Source organism: Chrysemys picta, chromosome 7 (genome assembly GCF_011386835.1).
Source record: "Chrysemys picta bellii isolate R12L10 chromosome 7, ASM1138683v2, whole genome shotgun sequence".
NCBI classification, from domain to species: Eukaryota; Metazoa; Chordata; order Testudines; family Emydidae; genus Chrysemys; species Chrysemys picta.
This window is the reverse complement of record NC_088797.1, coordinates 110,318,232-110,343,857: the sequence shown is the minus strand read 5'-3', so window position 1 is coordinate 110,343,857 and position 25,626 is coordinate 110,318,232. Positions and strand designations below refer to the sequence as shown.

General features: G+C 39.2%; 1 protein-coding gene across 42 annotated transcripts in view; it reads left to right on the top strand.

The window, feature by feature from the left end:
* The window catches only part of TACC2 (transforming acidic coiled-coil containing protein 2), a 218,333-nt gene extending 205,128 nt beyond the window's left edge, over nt 1-13,205 (top strand). For all 42 annotated transcript variants that reach the window (XM_065552306.1, XM_065552304.1, XM_065552290.1 and 39 more), the window contains 5 exons: nt 2,028-2,071; nt 9,140-9,300; nt 9,933-10,039; nt 11,572-11,692; nt 12,649-13,205. In XM_065552306.1, the coding sequence (XP_065408378.1) occupies nt 2,028-2,071; nt 9,140-9,300; nt 9,933-10,039; nt 11,572-11,692; nt 12,649-12,714 (499 nt within the window). In that variant the 3' untranslated portion in view covers nt 12,715-13,205. The remainder of the gene's footprint in view (nt 1-2,027; nt 2,072-9,139; nt 9,301-9,932; nt 10,040-11,571; nt 11,693-12,648) is intronic.
* The last annotated feature ends 12,421 nt before the right edge of the window (nt 13,206-25,626 follow it).

The window sequence follows — 25,626 nt, the reverse complement described above, 5'->3', positions numbered from 1 at the left end:
ATAATAACATAATAGTGGATAGAACGGGAGAGCTAATTGTGTACTGCAAAATGTGGACTGAATGTTAGGAAAATGTTTTTTTGACATTAGATCTTCTGAGGTCGTGAAATAGTCTCACAAGGTTCACCTTGAACTTTTAAATCTAGACAGGGCAAAACACTAGAACATTTTCTGTAGCAAATAGTCCTACAGTGGCAAAGAAATGGACAGGATGGTCTCCTCTCTTTCTATTTCTAACTTGTATGGGCTAGTTTAGACTGGGAAATTACATTGTGTTAGCACATAGTGTTTAACAACAAGTTTGATGCCATAACTCCTCAGGTTCCTGTTCTAACACCATGTAACTTCCTAGGATAAACAGAGCTGTTAAAGACATGATGTGTCTCTAAAATTTTTCCTATTGAACTCTTCTGTGGATGCTTATAGAGCCCTTCCTTTCAACGGAAAATCCCTACAGCTAACTTTGTTTTTGAATTTAAATTGCCTTTTTACAGCAAAATTCATGCTTTGAGGGCAGCCTCAGCAACTCTGAGCAAATCCCCAGGTGGATGCTACAGAGCTGTGCAGTTCTTGCCAAAGCTCTGCCCTTCTTTTCCACAAATAGCACAGCACGTGACCGTGCATTTCCTGGTTCCAGTCCTGCAAAGAGCTCTACAAACCTGGATCATTATTTGAACGTGGAGTCTCACTGAGGTCAACATGACTTCCCAGCTGAGTAAGGGTCATGCTTTTCTGACCCCTCGACAGGACTGGGGCTAATAGGGGCATCATTGGGCCAGTGAGACTAAGTACAGTGTTCATTAAGGGTGGACTTTACATTAATTGCTGGAGTCACTTTTAACTTGGGTTTCACTTTGTTTTTGTTTAGATGGAGAGGTTATAAATAACTCATTTGTATTTTGGGGGGTTATCCCATCACTTCCCCATTTGTTATCAACTTTTGGACTTGAGCTTTCCCCCACCCCAGCACACAACCCTATTTGCAATACACTTTTCCAAAATGCAGCAATTAAAATCGACTTTACAGAACACAAACAAACAAATGTAAAAGGGATATTTTGAATACACATTTCAGGTGAACTAAACACATGGTTATTTTGTTTTGATAGACAGTCATATGTGGCTCATCATTCAAAGAACAGCTACGGCTCGTCTCATTTCATTAGCTTGATTTGGCTCTGGGAAGGAATGGATCAGCTTTTCAAATCACTTTTAATCTGCTTATTTTGGTTAACCTCTTTTCAAGAAGAAAATTCAAACCAAGATGTGACTGTCTTATTTAAAATATGGACTAAGCAAAAAAGTATCATTTTGCTGATTGTTTTACAGAAATTGCACAAAATTAGGGCAATCATGTGCTGCATGATTGACTATTTTGTGAGATTTTTTCAGTCTTAAGAACTGAATGAATGTCCCTCACTTTGTATTTGACGTGCGTAGGATTGGGTAGCTATCTTTAAAATGAGGGCCTCTCAACTTTTTCCTAACCAACCTAACTTTCCTGTGATGTTTAAAGTAAAAATAAACACAAGCCAATCAAAAGAGAGAGAGGAAAAAAAGGAAGAAAATTGTGTCCCGTTTCCCCACACACACACTGACATTAATCAAACTGCCCAGGGCTCCAGATCCTAAATGAAAATGTGACCCTTGATATAATTCATGGTTGGTAAAGTACTTTAGGATTATTGTGAATAAAAGATGCTGTACAAAATCAAATTCTCCTCTCTTCCTTTTATATTCAAATGGCAAATTAAAAAATTAGAATCAGCATTTGAACTGCTTGGTTGTATTGAATTTATTGCTCGGTTATTTTTGTTTCATAGAGTCAATAATAATGCAAGAGCCTCAAACAAAATAGTACAAGAGATTATATGGCTTCTAAGTGTGCGTGAAGTGGATCTGTATTGCATTTTGCCATGATATAGAAGTGCAGCTATTTAATAGCCTTGTTATTCAAGTAAGCAATTAGCAACTTATAGCAATTATAACATTTGCAAACACAGCTTTTCTTTTCATTTCTTTTATAGGAAAATAGTTTCAGAATATGAGAAGACGATTGCTCAGATGATAGGTAGGTGTTACTGCTATGGAATATGCTTTTGTAGACCCTGAAGAGAGCACAGAAATATATTTATGGCTGGAGGCCTAATTCTGACCTTAGATACACCTGTTGAACTCCTATTGACATTCATGGGAATTGTGTATACATCTGAGGGCAGAATTATGTGCTGCTAGTTTAAGCAGAAACTATAATCTGAAGCGTTCAAGATTGTCCCAGATTTCTCACCAAAAGCAAGCTATTCCATAGAAAATATGTCCAGAATGCACAACTATTTTGGCTGAGATTCAAGAATATCTCTCGCAGAAAGGCATTTGTGTCATTTAACTTACTCTTATCAGACACACACAACTTTTTTCTTAACTACCAGTACCAAAACTTGGTTCTTCACACCAGCAGAGGCCATTTTTTGTAGGTACATTTCTCTCAGCAAAAACATGAATTAACTCCACTCCCAGATCAGAGATCACTAGGGGCCAAACCCTGAGTGACTTACTGAAGTTAAGGGGCTTTTGAAATAAAAATTATGAGAGGATCTATCCCTAGAAAAGCTGGGAAATATCTGTTCACAAAATGTCTTGCAAATAAAAGATTACTTACAAAGTTTCTCAAAAACAGAAATTGCAAGACTCCTGGACTCTGCTGGCATTTTAGGCCTAGCTCAAAAGGCCCTGTTTTAAAAAGCCTTCTTTGGAGGACCTCCTAACCCTTATTATCTTCAGATTCTGGCTTTCTTGTTATAGAAGGTTCTCAGCTTGTGAGACGGGGCAGAGTGGCTAGTGTTGTGTCCAGCAGGATGCTTCATTTGGAGCTTTGTCTCCGAGGGCCAGGAAAGGTAGGCCAATTGGAGATAAACTTATATCTATTTCTTTTGGAATGTGAGCTTCAGAAGGGAGGTCAGCTCACACTAATGACTTCATCAAAGAGAGGGGAAAGTGGTTGTATTGTAATGTGCTCAGAGGATTTCTGCTGTTCTTTACAATATAATATTATTTATAGCAGAGAATGGTCATGGGAAGTACCCACTAAAGCTCTATATGTGTGGCATGTAATGTGTATGTGCCTCTATCTTACAAATAGACTGATAATGAGAAAAGTTTTCATAACATCTACTAGAGGATTATCATTGTCTCTTATAAATGTCATTGCGTTACCCTCTCTTGAAACTGGCACTTTCCATTTTTTATGTATCGTACTGCATGACACCAAATGTTTTGGTTATTTTTATCATTTCTTCTACATTAATATCACTAAAATTAGAGTAATATGTTCATAATGTTGGCACTTCCCCACATATACTGCATAGATTTATGGGCTGGATGTTGTGGAAGGAGTGAGTAAGAAGCTCAGAACATGAGTTAAACATACTTCATTTAAACCAGTGAATTATAACAGACTTGCTTGTTTTTGCCCAAAGCAAAATAACAACAATAATAATAATGATTAATAATTTGACTATTTGTGCACTGACAGATCTCAACTTCTTTTCATGTAAATAGTAGAACCTTAGGGAGATACATTCCCTCCCCTGCAGATCACTGATTTCATTCACTGCAGCATTGTGCGGCTCTCGCCATTCATGTGAAAAATGTAAATAAACATTGCAAAAGTGACTTCAGAATAAGGTCTTAAACTCCTCTTCAGGGAATGCTGACCTAACTTCTCTTACCCTTTCGAATTTAAGAGCTTTAAATCCCCATTTAATTTGGATTGTCTTTACCTGGTGCCCTGCCATTTGTAATGCACATTTTATAATAGCAGAAAACACATTGGGCTGAATTCTCCACTATTTTACACTAGATTTATGCTGGTGTGTCTCCAGTGAAGTTGGTAGAGATGCAACAGCATAAAACTGGCTCAGTGCTGTGGAGAATCAGGCCCTAGAGTCTTCAGAATGTGACTTTGCTGATTTCTTATACAATCTGAAATTGCTTCCTGTGTTTCATGTCCAAGAGTCATATATCCCAGGACTGAGTTGGCTTTTCCCTGTGTCAAATGTTTTCATCCAGTATCCCAGATAGGTCTTCTTTTTAGGGTTTTGCAGCACATAGCCAGGGAGACTGAGGATATATTTCCATTTTTTACGTTCCTGTACTTAAGTCTATATTCAGCCTCCACACAGAAATGAACTGCCACAACAGGAACTTAGAAAATTCTTCAGTCTCACCTGGCCATACATTTGGTCAAATACTACAGCTGTCCTTTTCTTCCAAGCCAGTTTGAATAGTTAACCATCAAAATATTCTTTTTCAGTGACTAATATTTCAAGTTCTACTTTTAAGCTATTTAGAGCACTTTATTTTCTACCTGTTGGAGGGGACTACTTATTTCCACTTACACAGTAATTTCAGTGTGACATAATTTTTGTTCAGTTAGTGCTTTGGAGCTGTACAAAGGGACCTTGGTCTGTGACTATGGCTCCTAGCAGTATGGTGGTAATAATAACAACAATTATTATTATTATTCTATAAATTAAAGATGCAAGAATGTACAGCACAGGAATTTTATAGAAAAGGGACGCTGTAGGTAGTAGCAAATGGGTGCCCATTACAGATGACTTACTTTAAACTGCACACACAATTTTTCAGATTGCAGCTTACTATGTTGTTAACACGTTTAGCCTTTGCCTGAAGGTGAGCATTCAGTGTTTGAAATTTGTAAATAAAATATAATGTAATAGCTGTACATCTCAGTCAAAGCTGCTCCTATCTATTTATTTTATAACTAGCACCCAGGACTAGGATGCTTGAGCTCCTTTCACTGACACACTATCAATTTTATATCATGTAATGTTTGGTGAATGAAAATTGCTGTCAGTGAAATAGTGTCACCGTGGAGTAAATTCTAAGGAACTGCAGCTGTTTTCTTTATCATTATTTCCAACAAATGAAGAATAATTAAAATTTCTGGTCTCTGATCACAGAGCAAACAGTGAGATCCTTATACTTTGAATTCATACAAGTTGACGATGCTTGTTAAATGGTGTCCAATTGTGTCAAAACAGGATCTGTAGCAGATATTTAGAAGCATGGCTCTAAATTATGTTATTAATTTTGGATAAAGATGAGCTCACTTAATTGAATAAGGAATAGGGTCATTTAGTGTGTAGAAAAAAAGCTGATTGGCAATATACTATACCTGTACTCGTGAAAAGCCAGGTGTGCATTGTTGTTGCAAGCAATGCTGCCTTAATGATAAAACAAAATAAGGAAAATAGTGTACTTCAACATGAGTACACTCACCTGAATTGTTTCTATTTATGACTGAACCCTTCTGATCTCTTTATAAAGCCATCTACTAGAAGTCGACTTAATTACAACTGAACCTATTTCTCTAATCCCTTTGAAGGAATATTCAATTAGGTCAATAGGTCCTAATAGAGCTTTTCTAGAATGTCTTGTCTCTATATATAACCCATTAATGGGGATTTTGCCATTGACATCAATGGGAACAGATCCTAAATTTGCTAGTTTATACATGTAGGGACAAATATTGCTCTATTTAACTCATCCAAGAAGTTCCATTCCGTGATCTATATTGTGTGGGTGAGAGCACTGTAGCTGTCAATACATAGCTCCATACCCAACTAGTGCTTTTTGCATTTATGTCTTTGCTTCCTTTTTCATTAAATTAATTCCAGTTTGCCTCAGCATCTATTGCATGTTTGTACACATGCGCATGCGCGCGCACACACACACACTCTTAGCATGCTCTGTTCATGAGAGGCTCATAGAGTGGACTAGTAACACTGTTGCAGATCAGGAATGGGGGTGCATCAGCTGAACTGGGTAAGAGAGCTTACACTGCCCTTGTTTTCACTGTGTTGGGCTCAAGTCAATTCTCCATTATAAAATTCACCACTCGGCAATACTTATGTGGTAACTTGTCCTGGCCCTTTGTAGAAGGATGCATTTCACCAATGATCCTTTGCTTTCGTGAACATCATATTCATCTATAATTTTTTCCCAAAAGGTCCGTTTTGTGGTTACTTTTCACCATTGCAATGGAAATGTATTTGTAATTTTTCTCTCCAAAAACATATTCATATATTTCAAAGTTAAAAGATGTTTTTTAAAATCTCATTATAAAAACAAAAGAATGTTATGCTTTCTGCATTACAGATTGTTGAGCAATAATTTATTTCTGCTTTCCTAACAAATTCCCTGATTTTCTATTTTGCTTCCATTTTTTTTGCTTCTTGCTATTTGCTTGCAAAACAAATAAACAGGCAAACCTGGTAAGTAATGCTTTTCACCAACTTTGACATATTGCTTTTTTTTTTTTTTTTTTTGCTTTTATTCTTTGTATTTGCTTCATCCCCATTAAATAACGCAAATATTAACTGAGATTGAAAATAGGTTTGAAAGATATTGGGTAATATCTTTCTTTTGCTAGTATCTGTTTTTCTCTGGTTCTTTCAATAAAAATATCATTTTTAAGTATAAAGGAAGATTTTCTTATTTGTGAATTGTGGACAGTATGTTCAAGTGATGTGGAAGCCATTTTAATTAAGGAATTATATAAGCTTGTCTATACATATTTATTTATAATTGTCTAACTAGGATTTTGCTGGCAAGTTATTAGGTGCACAGTACTACTGAGCAGGGAAGTCACTGAAGTTAAGTGATAGAAAATATCTATTAGGTCTTCCAATCTCACCCCAGGCAATGCTGGATTAGTTTCCACAGTGTATATTCACACTTTGTCCAACCCTGTTTAAAATGTCTCAAGCAATGGGGCTTTCAACATTTCCCTTAGGACACTGTTCTTAAGTTTCCTAGAGCTCGTGGTCAGGAAGCTTTGTCCTGATAGTCTACATTTTCTTTATAATTTTATCCAGTACTGCCTTGTACCACCTAAATAATTCCTCTCCTTCTTTGGGATCTAAGTTTGGGACCTGGCCAGATGTTGGCATGAAGGCATGACAGGGACAGCATGCAAGACATGAGGGAGATGAAGTGAACACCAAATGTCACTCTCTTCTAATCTCCACTGGCCAACTAAAGGGGGGCGGGGGAGTGGGGTGATCAGCTTTGGTGGGAGCTGGTCCAGCCCTTCTTGATATAGGGAAGGTTTCAAGATTCAAGGAGGTGGAGGGAAAGGAGCTTCCTTTATGAATGTGAAGAGATATGTCACCGTGTGTGGTGAATTCTTTACAGTGCAGATTGCCCTAGAAACAGAAGGAGAAGGAAGTCACTGAAATATCATAGGGATTAATGTAATTGCTGACACTAAAAAAGGCAAAATTTTGTTTTCTTGAATGTACATTAAGGGTTCGATCCTGCAAACAGTCCCACACATATGGACACTTATTCCCGCATGGAATCATAAGGAGGTGAGATTTGGTGCAGGAAAATGGGCCTGTACCTGCAGATCTGTTTCAGGATCAGGGCCTTAAGTGGCATGTGAGCCTTAAAAAAACAAAACAGAAATAAAAACTATCATTATGATGGGACTTCAGCAGAAGACCCCTGAGAAGACTAGGAAGATAAATGAGGGATAAAAAATGGAAATGGTTCTCCCTTTATTCCCTTGTGTCTATAGATATTCACAGCATTTCTTTTAGAGATCACAGTTGAAACAAGTACTTAGAATTTCTTAACAGTGTTTTCTAAAATATTATTAAAGGGAAACTCTGAAAAGTGACATGGTATTGTGGAGTTCAGTGTTTCTCAATGGTTTCTCCTTATCAGATGTGTACAGTTTACAAGTGAAAGAACGTTATTTTAGTTCCCACGCTAGCTCACTAACCATGAGAACCACTCTGGTTTTGCATCTCATACATCACCCATAATAAAAAAAAGTTTGCAGGCCAAATTATGCCCTCAGCCACACTTGTTTAATGCCAGTGCTGTCAGTGAGTTTGCACAAATGTACTGATTGGAACTTTGAAAACCATTTTCAGTTGATGGACAAGATGGAAAACCAGCTCATTTTCTCTCAACTGCATTGGCTCAGCAGGGCTAACAAAATAGGCAGTAGAAACCTCTGAATACCCAGGAGGAGCAGATGATCCGAGTATGAGAGTGCCATTTCTATGTCGTCACGTTTCCGAGTTGAACTGCACTTCAAAAAGTTAATTTCAAACTACAGCCTCAATTCAAATTAAAAATTGAATTCTGTGCCATATCTGAGAACACAATAGGGCTAAATGGTTTGTGTAAAAAACACGCTGGAAAGTTGCAAGAGAACTTGTTACCTCATCTAAACTTCCATAACAGATTTAAGAAAACAATATAAAACTATCTTTCACAGTTGTGTTTTCTTTACAATGTGTAACTATTCATAATGGACTTTGAAATAGGGAATGTTGGAATCGTAGCTTGTGGTATGAAAAGTGAAGCATTTTAATAAACAGAATATCCTCTCCTGTATTTGCGAAGAGGTGCCAGTTTGAGTCATCACCTGGAGAAAAGAGTGGTGGAATATTTTGTATAGAATCAGGCTCTTCCCTGACTTCATTCCTGGTTTTGAAGTTACAGAGATGAGAAGATCAAAAAAGATGCTGTTGTACTTGACTCCTATGTTTATCATAGAGCTGAATTTAGAAAATATAAATCTGGTGCCAAGTTTCCTGACTTGGCCTACAATACAGAGCAAAATCATATCTCAATTCTACATAAACTGAAGGCCTAATTTCTCAAGAGTAATTAAATGAAGCCAGCAGTTTGTATTGGATTAATCACTATGCCAGGAGGCATTAGGATTGAGCATTACAAAAAATGAATGCCACATAACAATATCGTGCAGAAATTTAACTTACTTACGGTTAGCTCCTCTTTGGTGCAAAAAGGGAGAATCCAACCTCTCTTTCTTTAATGTGAACTGAGTTCAAAGTTATATAAATCATCAGTGTCAAGATATGATCACATTTGTTTCTCACATCAAAAAATAAAATCTATTATAACTAGAGAAATTATACTGAGCATAGGATTATGCCTCTGTATAATGCCTTTTCTGGATCCAATACAAACACTTCACTATTAATACAAGCTATACAGCAGAGTATCATAAAAGCTACAGGTGATAGTCATTCAGTGTTCTTAACATAACCCATTCTGTACTCTTGCTTTTTTACAGAGGATGAACAGAGAGAGAAATCTGTCTCCCATCATACTGTCCAGCAGCTAATAGTGGAGAAGGAACAAGCTTTGGCAGACCTGAACTCTGTGGAGAAATCACTGGCAGACCTTTTTAGGAGATACGAAAAAATGAAAGAGGTTCTGGAGGGATTTCGGAAAGTAAGTCAAAGTTAAAGATAGTGCAGTTTAAACTCTTCTCCTTCCAAAAAACTAAAGAAACTCTCTTGTAGGTATATACAAATATTACTTACTTTTAGCTATGGTCATTGTTTTGCGTCTTTTGTCCAAGTTACAAATTGACATTAGATTGTAATGCAGGGGGCGGGGGGATGTTTGTATGTATGTGTTTATGCTTGATTATGAGGGAATAGCTCCAGAAGTATTAGAGTACTATTGAAGAACAACTTTGTATATGATACATAGCAACTGCACTACATATCGTGTTCATGGTGATTTGAATTATCTATTTATTAAGAGATGACTCACACATAGCTAGCATTGTTGGCATTCCACCTATAAGTTCTTCTGATTGAGGACCATGTCTTCTTATATGTTTGTACAAGGCTTAGGGCAGTGGGGGTCCCAAACCTGTAAAACAAATAATTTCATTCAAGTGCAACGTACGAAGTGCAGTATTGTAACATTTTGGCTCATAAAATATTGCCTCAGATGACGTGTGTGTAGCAATATATTGCTACAGGAGTTTAAATCCCGTAATTTCACCAGCACAGACTGAAAACTGTCACCTTGTTTACTGATATGCCATTGACACTTCAATCTGCTCATTTAAGAATGAAGAAGTGTTAAAGAAATGTGCCCAGGAGTATTTATCACGAGTAAAGAAAGAGGAGCAGAGGTACCAAGCACTCAAAGTTCATGCTGAAGAAAAACTGGACAGGTAATTGCTTGAGTGTTTACCTTTTCAGGTGTTTAGATTACAGGAACATCCTCAATAGACAGGCCTAATATTTTATGACTTGCAGCACTGTATGCCTTTATTTTACCTTACTGAGTACATGTTCATCTGAGATGGGGAGGGCCTGGGCTAATAAATCACCAATAGCTTTTCTTTATTTTTTTTTCTGTGGGGAGGGGGCAAATCCATGGCCACAAGTGAGCACTAATCACCAACACTATACTAACTGATCACCGAGAACAAGGCAAAACTAGTTGGTAAACTACAATGGTGCTCTATGAAATGGACTGCATGAAGGGCCTCCTCCTAAGACAGACAGCTTCAGAGGGTTTCTTTGCTAGTTTGGTAAGATCAAGTAAGAGCATGGCTACACTTACAGATGTAGAGCGCTTTGAGTTAAACCAGCCTTCATAGAGTGCAGTAGGGAAAGTCCTGTAGTCTGTCCACACTGACAGCTGATAGCGCACTGGCGTGGCCACATTAGCAGCTCTTGCAATGACCACAGAGAGCAGTGCATTGTGGGAGCTATCCCAGCATGCAAGTGGCTGCAACGTGCTTTTCAAATGAGGGGGGTGGAGTGAGTGTGACAGGGAATATGTTGTGTGTATGTGGGGGGAGAGAGCATGTCAGCATGCTGTCTTGTAAATTCAGACAGCAGCAGACCTTCCCCCGCCCCCCCAGCATTCCACAGTATGGTTGCTTTGTCTCGGAGCAGATAAGCATGCTGGCTGTCCACCAGAGCTTTCAAAGGGCATATTCAAAACAATGACAAGAGTGGCCACTTGACTTAAGGGGATTATGGGACGTTTCCAGAGGCTGATCAGAGCACAGTGATGCAACACCTCATTCACACTGGCGCCGGGGCACTCCAGCGGGGGCGCATCAAATGTTATTCTACTCGCTGAGGTGGAGTATCAGGAGCGCTCTAGCCATGGAGTCAGAGCACTCTACGTGCCTTGCCAGTGTGGACGGGTAGTGAGCTAGGGCACCCGGGGCTCCTTTAATGCACTGTAACTCGCAAGTGTAGCCAAGTTCCTAGTGCCCACTTATGTTTAAGTCTTATGATAATTATCTGAACTAAGACACACAAGAGATATTTCCAAAATGTTAACACCCAAATTGACCTATGTTAAAAATGAAGTGACTTTTGGGTTCACTTCTCCAATGCTCTCCCAGCTTCGTCTAGTCCATGGAAATCAGAGGTGGTCATGGTCAGAGGCTTATAAAGAGCTTCAAGTGAAATCAGTTTTGTGGCATTAGAACAGTTAATTCAGGATGAAACAGTTGATAAAAAGAGCTTCACAGTCTCTATTCAAGGGAGGCCCGGAGTAGTGAGACAGAAATATCTTATTATCTCAGTGAAAGGTGGCTGTAAAGTTTCAAGGGCACATTCAAAGTGGTGCCCAGCAACTGCCCATCCACATTCATCCGCCACATCTATTTTAGCTGCTGTTAGCCTTAGTCCTCTCCTTTGCAAGAATTAACATTCACCAGAGCAACCTGTATTTCTATAGAGCCAATGCTGAAATTGCACAAGTCCGAGGCAAGGCTCAACAAGAACAAGCAGCATATCAGGCCAGTCTCCGTAAAGAGCAGCTGAAAGTGGATGCATTGGAAAGAACACTGGAACAAAAGGTAATTTAAGCATTTCTGTACTAAAACTCAGTTACAGTGATGCAGTTTGCCAGCATCAGTTGCTCTAAAGTAATGCAGTTAACCTGCCTGACCAAATTTAGAATCACAGAATGCTCCCATGACGACGATGATAATTTGCAGGCTAAATCAGAGAAAGAAAATTGTGTGTATCATACATGCATGCATTGTGTTATATGCTGACTTACAAATTGTGTATTTTCCTGTTAGTCTTTGATTAAGCTATATCTGTTTCCGTTTCACTGAAAGGTTTTTTAGTGCACAGGAATTGTGGTTAATTTTTAGAATGTTAATTCTTTTATTTGTTTGTCATTTCCTTTGTTTTTAAATCATGTACTTGCACCAGCTTTTATCTTTTTTTTTAAATCACGCATATTTATTGGGATTTACAGAACTAGCAGCGTCACAGTTATTAGCTGTCTGTCAGCTAGGACCCCTAGCTACTTTTCAGAGAAGAACCATGCTTTGGCAGTGTTGCCAGACCATATGGGGATGGAGAGGTAACAGAGGCCGAAGGCTGGTCTACACTACCACAGTAAATGAATCTACGTTACGCTACTTCAGTTACATGAATAACGTAACTGAAGTCGAGATAGTAAGATCCATTTACTGCAGTATCTTCACTGCGCTGTGTCGACGGGAGACACTCTCCCGAGGACTTCCCTTACGCTTCTCAGGGAGGTGGAGTATACAAATCGATGTGAGAGCGCTCTCCCATCGATTTAGCATGTCTTCACCAGACTCGCTAAATTGACACTGCTGCATTGATTGCAGTACTTTCCATTTCTATCTTTCTTTTGTTTTTTGTGGTGAAAAAGATTTTTTTCCTAAAATCACATAATAATAAATGCAAAAGATGCCTTATGTTTATATTTGTTTAAATGTTTATATTTTAAAAGATATTTTTGCACTATTAATTTGTTTTGTTTGTTTTTTAGAATAAAGAGATAGAAGAATTAACGAAGATTTGTGATGAACTGATTGCCAAAATGGGGAAAAGCTAACTTTTAACCAAATTTCTGGACTTCAATATTAAGTGCAATATGACCATTGGCACACTGATGTCCATATATTGATGTGGACAGGTTGTATTTTCACTTTTTCGTATGCACTACTGTATTTTCTTTCTAAATAAAGTTGATTTAATTGTATGCAGTACTAAGATGACTATCAGAATTTCTTGCTATCGTTTGCATTTTCATAGTATATTTCATAGCAAGTTGATCTCAAAGTTCCTGTATCAGGGAGATGGTCAAGTTCTCTAATAAATTACAAGTTGCTTATCCTAGCCTTCCCTTCGTACATGAGTTCCCATGTTGGATGTCTTTTGGATTTAATATAAACATGTATTACTTGCATGGGGACTCTTGCCTTAAGGAGTGTAAACTTGATCTGCATTTGCTGATTTGTAAAATAAAATGAAAAATGAAAAAAAAATGCATGTCTCAAATAAAATTCTCTATTGTAAATAAATTTTTTCGTTGAAACTTGAAAATAAGCATGATTTTATTTACTCGGTGCTTTCTCTACATGTAATGCCAGAAACGTGGTAAGGGGAAATGCCATTTCTGCTCAAGTAATACACATATGAGTAACTTTACTCACATGAGCAGTGCCAGTGTATCTAATGGGACTGCTCACAAGAGTAAAGTTACTCAGGTACGTAAGTATTTGCAGATTTGAGCCTGATAGACATGTTCACATGGCCGTAATCCTACAAGGTGCTGAACACTCTGATCCTGACCCAGCAAAGCACCTTCACAGGTGTGTAATGGGACTACTCATATGAGTAACATATTGCAGGATCCATTTTTATGAAGTGGCTTCTATTAGGGTAAGTAGTGAATACAATTTCTTCCTGATATTACTTTAAGAATTTGCCCTATGGAAATGGACAAGTACATCTGGTTAGAAGTAAAACCAGAATAAGCTAGATAAGTAGCATTCTGCACACCTCTTCATCCTCTAAGTCATCCTCTATAGAGGATTAGGTATGTAAGACAAGCATTAGGACTTTAATGACAGACAAACTGCTTTCTTTGTCTAATGGTACATCTCTTGGATATCCATGATGAAGACAATCTTCAGCCTGGTTCTTCTCAGCTTGCTTTTTGTAATCAAAAGTAAGTAATTTCAGTCAATTCTGTTTATGGTCTCTGATATCAGACACATGCAAAGAGTGCAGCATCTTTGTCATTAATCTTTTCCAGTCTTGGTTTTCCATTGGTTTTGTGTGCTATAAAATTAGTTTGTTTATGTGGATAACAGAGCAGAATTTTATCTAACACAATTATTGTAAAATACAATCTTTCTACTAATAGATTTTTAATGCATGTTTCCCAGTGGACAGCGAGAGCACCTTCTTGTTTTTGCAAGTTTTAATTCAGTTGTTTAAAGTGCTTATCAAATTCATGCTTACCTTTAAAACTACCGTACAGTTTATACTATGGATCAGCACTGGGAGGAATGAGTCTTAATATTTCAAATGAATGGATACTTTGGGAGAAAATTAGCCCTGGTATCATAGTGACAGGTAGGTGTATAGATCTGGGGTGTGTATTCTATTCACAGTACTGTAAACTGAAGAAGACAGCGATGAAAAAATACATGTTATACTTTTGGTTTGTTTTAGTGGAATTCGTTTCCTAACTGTACAAAAAGGTGTGATGCCAATTACAGTACATTAAATAATCTTAGACGTTTTATTACGTGCAAAATACCAAAACCGAAGCAATGTATGGATTGTATGCCTTTAAAAGCAACCTTGAGATCCAAATCTGAGAAATAAAACTTAACTGGATTTTGAAAAATCCTTAGACACACTGTAAATTAAAAGTTCCGTGTAACTAAATTAGCCATTTTCAGTGTTTGCTTCAGACAGAAATAAAACCAAGAAATTGAACAGTTGCTTTTAAAATATCTTAAGAAGCTCAAGAGCGATACCTATATAAAGTAATTTTTCTTAATGGTAGGTGAAGCACTGCAATGTTATACTTGTGCCGGTTCTAGTGATGAAGAATGTAACAGACAAGGCACTCAGCAATGTCCAGGGCTCTCAGATGCATGTGCAGTCATCAGAGGACAAGCAAGTAAGTAGTTACAAAATTGTAATCAAAATTATCAAATATATTAATTTCTGTCAAGAGATACCTGTGAGAATTAAATTACCAATTCGGTAGAAGAGGCTAGTCGTGAGATGATGAGAAAATATAAGTAGTTAAACAAGTTCTTTTTTTTTAAGTTCTGTTAATAAAGCTTAATTCTTATCATGTATGGAATAGCAGAAATGTGACAAATAGTAATATAGGTAGCTATTAAATTCTTCTTATTAATGCTCTATAATAATGCACCACGTAGATGTGCAGTATTGTAGATGAGATAAAATATCAAGTGTTGGAATTAATTAATTTATGCTTATAAACTCATACTTAGAAGAATGTCATAGCATCAGAATGATTGCTTCTTATGATGCTTATCTCTTCATTATGTTTGATCACTGGATGTTTAGATTCATGTTACTAAGACAGTGAAACAAGTAGGCAAACTTGAACCTCTTGATATGTTTTGGATTAAATGTGGCTCTGTTGTAGGTGGTGTTATGAAGTCCTGTTCATTCAAATCATTCTGTGAACGGGCAAGAAGGGATGGATCCAAAGCACCTGGAGTGAGCGTTCACTGTTGTTATTCAAACAACTGTAATGCCAAAAGCCTGGGTTCAAGAAACACCATCTCCTTAAGCCACTTATCGCTCCTTGTCTCTGCAGTGTTGTGGCATCTGCTGTTTAACTTGAAGTGAAAAACGCAACAGAACCCCAGTAAACCAACGCTACAAGGCTGCCTTTTTAGAATAAATGACTAACCAGGCCTAAGAATGTTGCTCACATATAATACAACAATTAGTGGAGGTTAGAAATATCTGAAAGGGAGTAGTTAAGTCTGGCATGAAAAGATGGAGGCTCAGGGGAAATGTACAGTGGCAGATAAAGATTAAGTCACAGTGTAAGCAACCTCCCTCTCCTGCCCCCTCTTTAGCCTAAGGAGCTTCTAGGGATAATATATAATGTTCCAATGGAACATACACATTATTACAGAAGTTTTATACATGAATGTGATAGTATACCTAGGAAAAAAAACAACCACCACCTTAGCTGCAAGTAGCAGCCTTGTAGCATGGTAAAGACGGATTTACTTGTTTGAAATGCTTTTGAATTGTTGGCATAAGTAAATAAAAAAACAAACTGAAATGTTCAAAAAGAAGTAATTGAAAAATCTAATCAACCATAATGTATCTAACAATCCTTCAAAGAATGTTCATCATCGTTAACATTAATCATTCAAAACAAAGTCGGGGCGGGGGGGACAATGTATGTAAAGATTCTACATTACGGATATTTTCTGTAGACCAAGGTTACAATCTGAGAACCTTGCTATGAAACAGCAAAACAACATTAATCTGCAAAATGGTTTTCAACGGGTGGGCTTCCTTCCAAAAGATCAACTTACTCTATCACTAGATTTAAGGATAGTGGAGTTAATCCCAGTGTCCTAGCCAAATTATATCTTGAGTAATGACATGCTGCTTCTCTAAATGGCCTCTGCGATTTTAATTGGATATAGTATTCTTTGCTTCCTGTCCTAAATGTATGTATTTTAATAATGTGTGGAGTGATCCCTGTATATAGAGCCTGATTCTCCTCTCATTGGCTTCAATGGGAACAGGAGCAAGACTATAATAATTTGTGATTAGTTTGCTTGTACAGCCAAGCATAAAGCACTTTGGGATCCTTGAAGATGAAAGGCACTATATAAACAGCAGGCAGTAGTAGTACTTCAACTATTGTGTGCGCCATAGCAACCTAAATATCTAATCTATCCATCCTGTGTACATTTTAATAATATAATATTTTTATAATATGCTTCCTTATTAGTACTTTCATAAAATATTCTCATAGCATAGTAGATCAGTGTCATTTCTCTCAAAGTTGCGAGTGAGCAATGACAGTCCAATCTTGTTGCCATTGTCTGCTGTGGGAAAATGATTAGGCCCTGGTAGTATTTCTGATAGTATCAGTTGTTATACATACGGACCAAAAATTTCAAACGTGAGCTCCTAATATTAGTGGTTTGACTTTCAGAGGTACTGAGCACCATGGCTGCCGTTAATTTATACGGAAGTAGCAGATGCACAGCACCTCTGAATATCAACCTACTTATGTAGGTGTTAATATTCATAGATTTTAAAGGTCAGAAGGGACCATTGTAATCTTCTGGTCTAACTATCTGCATAACACAGGCCATAGGACTTTGCTGAGTTAATTCCTGCTTCAAGTCCAATACCTATAGTTAAACAAGAGTATATTTTTAATATGGATTTAGAGATCTAACTTTACAAAATCATTGAAAAAAATTGGTCTTTGTGTTTCTGGAACTCACTAGACAAATTGCAACTGTACTCACAATAAAATTTAAAATTCACTAGATTTCCAGTTTTGTTTCTTGAGCAATTTGTTGAAAATCATTGCAAGACAATATTTTATTTATTAGGCATCAGCAGACATCTACAAAACTCCCTTCGTTTTATTTAGGATGACTGTAAAATCCATTTGACGTAATTGCTGCTTTACATAAAATTTGAAAGTATTGCTGATCATGCTGACCAATGTTACCTAATTGTTTCCTTGTACTCTCCCATCTGTCGGTATCCCATCTGTTGTTTTTTGTCTTATACTTAGATTGTAAGCTCTTTGGGGCGGAGACCGTATTCTGTGTTTTTACAGCACCTTGCGCAATGGAGTCCTGCTCCATGACTAGGGCTCCTGGGAGCTACAGTAATAGAAATATGAAATAATAATAAGATTGCAGCAACACAAAGGAACTCAGCTGAGAGTATTTACTAAGACTATTCACACAAACGTAATCTAATATGTAGTAAAAGGGCATTTAGCAAATCAGCAGTGGGTTTTTTTTATGTTATTGTTAGCTTGAATTACTTTGATCCAGCTCCTTGAAACTGCTATATTCTGCTAAATATTTATTGTCTTTATTTTGGGATAGTTCTGTAGTAGTGAAACTATAGTCAGAAGTAATGTCTTTATACACTACATACTTTTACTTTAATGAGAGAATAAAATTTGTGCAGTGTCTAATAATGTTTCCTAGTTAACAAAACTGCATCTTTAAATTGGGATTGCCAATCACTTCTTCTGCTAAGATGTCTTGAGAGAATCCCTACTGATTACATTGCTTAACAGGATATATTCTTTGAATATGGTAAAGGGGAAAAAAATTTATTGGTTAGTTGTAAAAATTGCACAAAAGAGGACAAAGGGGAGATTGTTAATTCTTCAGATACATGCTGCCTTTCACCCAACAGCTGAAGCTAGCATTTGGGGAAGGCCCTTTAGCCAAGATGGATCTACCTGATAGTTCCTTCGGTTGCTACTATTCAGCATTAAAGGACCATATTTTCCTTTATATACATGTAACACTTAAGATTTTGTAATACTGGAAATTAAATATATATGTTAAACCTGTGTATCTATATAAATAAATAAATGATGGATGATGTCTGTGGAGTGAGGAGACGTCTTAAACAGATTTTAGATATAGACATTGACTGAGTTGGTGGTGGGAAGAAGAGTCCCAAAATCCATATAAAATTGATCTCCATTCAGAACACAGTGAGACCAGACACTAGAAGTCAATATTTGCCATCCAGACAAAATGGGGGGGAATGGGCAGGGAAGTATTCTAAAACTTCTATGTGCCGGGCTGGTCTTAGGCTATTTCTGGGGGCCCTATGGAAAGTAAAACATAAGGGACTTCATCCAGTTTTTTCCTCATCTAGGGTCAAATTTGTCTACCCATTTCTGACTGTTGGGGATGCTAATTCTTCCTCCCAAAATGTTGAAAGGCCATGGGGATGAATGGGACAGGGGCTGATTATGGGAATCGATTCTTGCTTTCCAGGCAGTGAGAGTCCAAAGATAGAATCAGTGGATCAGTTGGAACAATAATTTAGTTTGTTTTTACTCTTAGCCTCTGACCTTCATTACTTTGGAGATCTATGGCTCCTCCCTGGGAGGTGGGAGTGACTAGGAGGGTTCATGTGGACTCACTCATTTATCTCTACCTGTTATGGTAGTAGACCAAAATGGAACTGAGGGTTCGTCTACACTGTGAAAAAGACCCATGGCAGTGAGTTTCAGAGCTCAAGTCATCAGACTTCATCTTGCGGGGCTAAAAATAGCAGTGTAGACATTCAGCGTTGGGCTGGAGCCTGGGCTCTGAGATCCACCCCCCTCACCAGGTTTCAGACCATGGGCTCCAGCCAGAACCCAAATATCTACACTACTATTTTTAGTCAGTTAACCCAGACTCAGACTTGATGCTGCAGGTCTTTTTTATTTTTTTATTTTTTTATTTTTGCAGTGTAGACATACCCCAGATCTCCTTTGTTCATCTCCTTTCGTCACAAGAAGCAGAGACTGGGCTTCTTCATTCTCCCAGTCTCTTCATAGATGGTGAAACTCTGTTGTGATTAAATGGACAATCTGGGGAGGAGTAGGTGGGCAGGTTATGTCCACCTCCCAGTGAAAAGAACCCATACTCTGGAATGGTGTTTCTGGGACATGGATTCCCAGAATGTAACCATCTGTAAGAATGGCAAACCCCAATCAAATCCTTGCTTAACAGACAAACCCTACAGCTTTCACTCCCTTTCTCTGCAAGTTAGTTTCCTTTTGATTACAGTCATTTTCTAAAAAGTTTCAGGCACTCAGACTGGCTCAATATTGAAATCTTTTGATTCAAGGCTGCAGTAGAACATTTCAATCCAAATAAAAATTTGAAAAAAGTAAATCAGGAAATATCTATTACTATTAAGTCTTTCTAAAATGTGTGTTATTTTAAAAAAAGGCTTAAAATTGTGGTCTAATCTGTGGGACAAACACACCTTTATGAATTTATACATCTATATTGACTTTGCTTCATCCCTAAATTTTCCTGCAACTACAGGCAAGCTTCAGGATTGGTCTCTAGTTCTTGATGTGGAATAAGAAACTGTGGAGACTTCTGACTTTTAATATCTATATTAAAGGGGAGTACTTAAAAATAGACTGTGGATGTTAATGATGGTGCATATCTAAATTGCCAGGCAGGGATTTGGGAACGGAACATATACTGCAGTTCAGTTTCTTTTACGTGAACATTTTCCACATGAAGATTCAATTACCATTGTTTGGTAGCAAATGAAATAAAAACGTGTGTGTGTGTAACCCATGCTGCCTCTTTGTCTCTTTTAGTGGCTGGACTACATAACGGCTTTGGACTGTGCTACTGGCTTTAAGCTAAGAACTCGGTCTTTTTGTTCAGGCAGTAGAGAGTTATATTTTTCGATCCATAGGGTTTTAGGTTCAGGCCCTACAGTTGACAACCCATCCAGCGACTTTACATGACACAGACGTGCTGCTTCTCAGTTGTGATCCATAATACTAGTGTATGGGCCATTTTGTAAAAATGTACTTCAGGCTATCGAGGGACGATTAGTCTGTAGCACAGCTGAGCCACCCTGGTTCTTATTTCTGTCCACACTATTCACAGTAACTATGCTAGAGCTATGTTAGCTGTACAGGTCTGTCGCCTCTTACGCTGGGGTTACGTTCCGCAGTCAGCGCTTAAAGCGAAAATCGTGTATAGTCAAAATTACACTGAGTGTAATGGCGGGCACAATCGCCCGCACTACAGGAACAGTATTAAAATTGTTATTTTTCTCTTGTTTTTGTTTTTGCCAACCACATAAAGCTGAAATCGCGCATGTTAAATGCGTGTAAGATGCGACAGACCTGTAATAGCATTTACACATGGATGTAGCTAGCACAGTTCTTCTGATGCAATGCACAGGTACACGTAACTATCAGTCCCAGACAAAATAATGGAAAAGTTGAGAAATGATTCAATTAATAAGGAAGTAAAGGGTAGGAATATAATTAATGCCACTCGGCACAGTTTTATGGAAAACAGTCTTGTCAAACCTGATTGCATTCTTTGAGATTACAAGTTTGATTGATAAAAGATAATTGCATTGAGGTGCTATACATCGACTTTTATAAGGCAATTTGATTTTAAAAGTTGAGTCTATATAATATAAAAAAACCACATGTTAAATGGATTAAGAACTGGCTAAATGACATCTCAAATACTAGTTGTCAATGGGGAATCATCAAATGGGGGTTTTCTACTACAATGTAGCTGCAGGATGCTTTATACATCATTTCTTCAAGGATTTCATGATGTCATAATAGAAAGAACTTGTCATAGTAACAAACTGTCTCTATCTGATGACCACCAGAATGGTCCCTTGTGTCCCAATACAGACTATGTCTCATGTCTTCCATGGAAACATGATGCAGTAGCCTGTCTAGAAGAAATCCAAGGCAGTGGATGACAGAGGAAGGGGGCTGTGAGCCTTCTGCAGCTAGTCCCCAACCCTACCCAGCTGTGTGTAAGACCAGCAATACATAAGAAAGTTTACCATTATTAACAGCATTCATCATGGCTAACTTAAAGACTACTGCTGGTTTAGTCTCCATTCGGAAATCGCTAGAGTTGGCACAGCTGACTACTTTTGTTCCCGAGATTCCTTCACTAGACACTAAACCAGCAGACTGGTAAGTATATTTGAAAGGAGCAGTGAGATTTCCTGCTGAATGATGATTCCGCGTCTAATAATAGAGAGCAAGTCCCATCTCACAGAATTGACTTTTGTTTTTAACAATGATTCCTGTAACACTATGCAGCTGATCCATGCATGCTGCAGGAAAACTCCCTTCTGATGCCTCACATACTTGCATTGTCCTCCTCCCCACGGTGCTCCTAGGGCTCTGCGGCCATTACTGAATTTAGCCTCAAAAAACCCCCATGAGAGGAAAATACCCCCATTGTATAGATGTGGAAACCAAGGCACAAGGTTAAGGCCGGCTTTTCAAATGTGCTCACTAATTCGATGTGCCTCAATTTGAGACCTCTACGATCTGACTTTTGAAGGTGCTGAGCACTCCAGGGCCCATAGATTTTAAATGCAAAATGGTCAAATTCTGTCTTCAGAAAATGGCAGTGCATTTCAAATTAACTTCACTGGGAATTGTGCACCCAAATCAAAGGGTAGAATTTGATCCTTTTCTAGTTGAGAGAATGGGAGGAACTGTATGAATTTTTAAAATGTAGTTTTGGTCTCATGCTTTACTGACATGAGCAGAACCTTTGCAGATAATGCATTTTCTTGACATTTTAACCGTGTTCCTTTACATCTCAGCTATTTGCTCTCAGCCCCTTTTGCAGCCCTGGGAGGACTTTCCCCAAGTGAAAAGAAAATACCCAAGGTAGGTATAATATCTTCAAATTGATGCCTGTGTCTTATTACAGTTAAAACTTCTAAATAGCATAAGAATCTCTAAACTGTCACTCCCAAACATATGACAATTATTGATTTTAGTAGCTATAAGCACTGTAGACTCTGATCTATTCTCTCATTGATAGCATACATATGAGGATAACTACCATAATGGGAGTTACACATACTCCTGAAAACAACTAGTAGACACCCTAGAACTGTAGTAATTGAATTCAGTTCTTAAAGGCGAATCCATTGTGATGCAGGATAATTAGGTGGCAGAGATTGCAAAAGTCACTCCAGCTTTTTGGGGTTGTGAAGTTAATGATGAGATTCAAAGTGCCATTGATCTGCAGATGCAGAAATGGTGCAGGGGTGGGTTTTAATGCAGAAAGCCACCATTTTATTATGCTTTAACTTGAATAGGGAGGTCTAAACTACCCTATGGCCTCTTAAATGGCCTCTTACTAAATATATATTCTACCCAACCCCTACAATTCAGCCCTCCTTTGGATCCTATCTGTGAGGAAGAATGACAGCACCTCAGTCTATGAAAACTTAAGGGCTCTCTTTCTTCCTCCAGGCTAACAGAGTCCACCAGTCATCTCCAGGGTCTCTCATCCATGCTTGTCTCTGGGAACACCCTTGAGCATCTCACCTGCACAGTCATTGGGATGCCAGCAATTAGCTTGGCGTATTCCTCAACCCAGTGCCTGGTATCTGCCTTCCATCAATCCAATCTCTAAGTTCTCCTAACCACAAATTGGCCCCAGTGTTTGATAAATGTGCCCAGTTTCCCTGTAGTGCTCAAGACCATTGTACCTGATTTTCCTGCATGCAATGATTGCATCACCTGTGTCCAGTAAGACTGTAGCAATGTCCTGGTTCACTTCTCCAGTCTTGATCCATGCAAGCAGACTTGGCAGCTCCCTATCCTAGCTGCCTTGCAAGCATTTCAAACCAACCCCCTTTATGTCTGACACCACTGGCCCACATCCAACCGACATTCCTGCTAAACGCTGACTCTCAAATTCGCCCCGGTGCAAGCCTCAAGAAAGATCATTCTTCTCTAAAGGAATAATCAGTACATTCGATGGATGTAAGTATCCCCCACAATATGTTCCTCCTTCCATACCATCAAAGACAGACAGCTTTGTCCCCGAACCCAGCTGCAACCCACCTGTCACTCCACTGCCTGCTTGTGGGCCCAATGCACCCTCAAGTGCCCACAAATCCAACCTTCCATCCAGTGATGTACAAAATAATTTACCAGCCTACCAAATTATTTCATTATGATCACTAATAGTTAAATAAATACACCTCTAAACAGCATAAATCAAACATTGAAAAAGGCACAGCCAACTTAGAGAAAATCTTGGAATAATTCTCATATAAGCATATACATGTTTGTACTAATGGCAAAATTTTCTTTTCAGACCCAATCAACGCTTCTCACCAATATTTTGCTCTTTCTACCATACATGTATAAAATTCCTGTTTACCTCCGAGAAAGCAGGATAGTAGAATGGTGCAAGTATATAAGTGTGGCAGTAACTGGAGCAATGCTAAATTTCTGTTATGACGTTGAAAAGGCCTCTAGTTTCAGGTTTTGTTATAAACTCAGAATTCAGCCTAAGCATATCAAAAGATTCACATACATTACCAGTGATCCATGGCCAATGTATTGTTTCACACAGTAACTAAATGAAATATGTATTTTTTCATGACTTTGATATGAAGCCAAGTGAATGTCAATGCCTGTAGTGGAATTTTGATTGGGATAAGTACTGAGTTTAGAAGTCAGAGAAAGACTCTTAAGTAAGGTGGGCAATACCTGGAGTGCTTTGTATTTTGCATAACTTTTTCAGATGGGTATTGGCTTAGTAAAACGAAGACTAATGTAGTATATGTGGGTCCTATCTGATCAGATCTCCCAAACGTGTAGGTCAGGGCAGAGGAGTTGCTACATAATTCTGGTTTTCACCCACCTCCATTCTGAGAAGTGATGACTGGTGTACACATTGTAGATTTGACTTGATAGAGTGCTCGTTTCTGTGCTCCAAGAACACTCTTGGTGTAGAAACCCAGACCCTGAGAAACACATATTACAAAGATTTATCAATATGTTTGTTTAAGGCTCTATTGCCCTTGAGACAACGTTACTCCCGCATACAAGCTGGTTTCACCAATCGCTGGCAGTTCCCTTACGGCCTAAGCTGGGATCTCTTAGGAAATGCACAAGCCAATAAGGCTTTTAGAGTCTACCTCAACGAGACCCTGAAGAGGATAATGACAGGTAGGGAGACAGCAGAAAGCATGATTTGCTATTTCTCATACATTTTAAGTAGAAATGCACCCACAAGAAAATCTCCGCTCCAAACACTCCTGAACTTTGGGTAAGTTTGGATTTAAACTTAGTCTCCCCCCCACCCCTCCTCCCATCTAAAACCCACAGCAACTGGGTGCCCCTTGCTACTTGGGGAAAATCCCTCTGACCAACCACCACCTTCAGATCTAGTCTGTTATTCTAGGGATCAGTAGATGGCTGTTACTTCCCCTGCTAGATGTTTGGAACCAGCCAATGGATCCCTTCTCCTTCTTTGGATGTTCAGAATAGCCAGTAAACCTACTGCTAGAGCTGCGCAGTAGGCTTAATGTCTTTGACATACCATTTCCCTCCCCAATCTCTGTAGGACTTGTTCTTCTGGAGGCAGACGGCTTGCTTACCCTCCCATTCTGTTTCCTGTGTGGCAGCCGCCCAGCAGGTTATCAATTGTAGGCAGTTCAGCTGTCCCTCCCCTCACTACCATGTTAGGGTTACCATACGTCCGGTTTTTCCTGGACATGTCCGGCTTTTCGGCAATCAAACCCCCGTCCGAGGGGAATTGCCAAAAAGCCGAACATGTCCGGGAAAATGCCGGCCGGGCACTTCCCCTCCCGCGGCGGCTCTGCTCCTCCCCGGACTCTTCGGCTCTGTTTAAGAGCCGAGTTGCCCGAGCGCTATGGGCTTCAGGCAGCCCCCTTGCCTCCGGACCCCAGCCGCCGGCCGGGCACTTCCCCTCCCGGGCTCCGGCGGCGCAGGGTCCGGAGGCATGGGGGCTGCCCAAAGCCAGTAGCGCTCGGGCAGCTTGGCTCTTAAACAGAGCCGAAGAGTCAGGGGAGAAGCAGAGCCTCCGGCCGCGGCGGCTCTGCTCCTCCCCTGACTCTTCTGCTCTGTTTAAGAGCCGAGCGCTACCGGCTTCGGGCAGTCCTCATGCCTCCGGACCCTGCGCCGCCGGAGCCCGGGAGGGGAAGTGCCCGGCCGGGGGCGCAGGGTCCGGAGGCATGGGGGCTGCCCAAAGCCAGTAGCACTCAGGCAGCTTGGCTCTTAAACAGAGCCGAAGAGTCAGGGGAGGAGCAGAGCCTCCGGCCGCGGCGGCTCTGCTCCTCCCCTGACTCTTCGGCTCTGTTTAAGAGCCGAGCGCTACCGGCTTCGGGCAGTCCCCATGCCTCCGAACCCTGCGCCGCCGGAGCCCGGGAGGGGAAG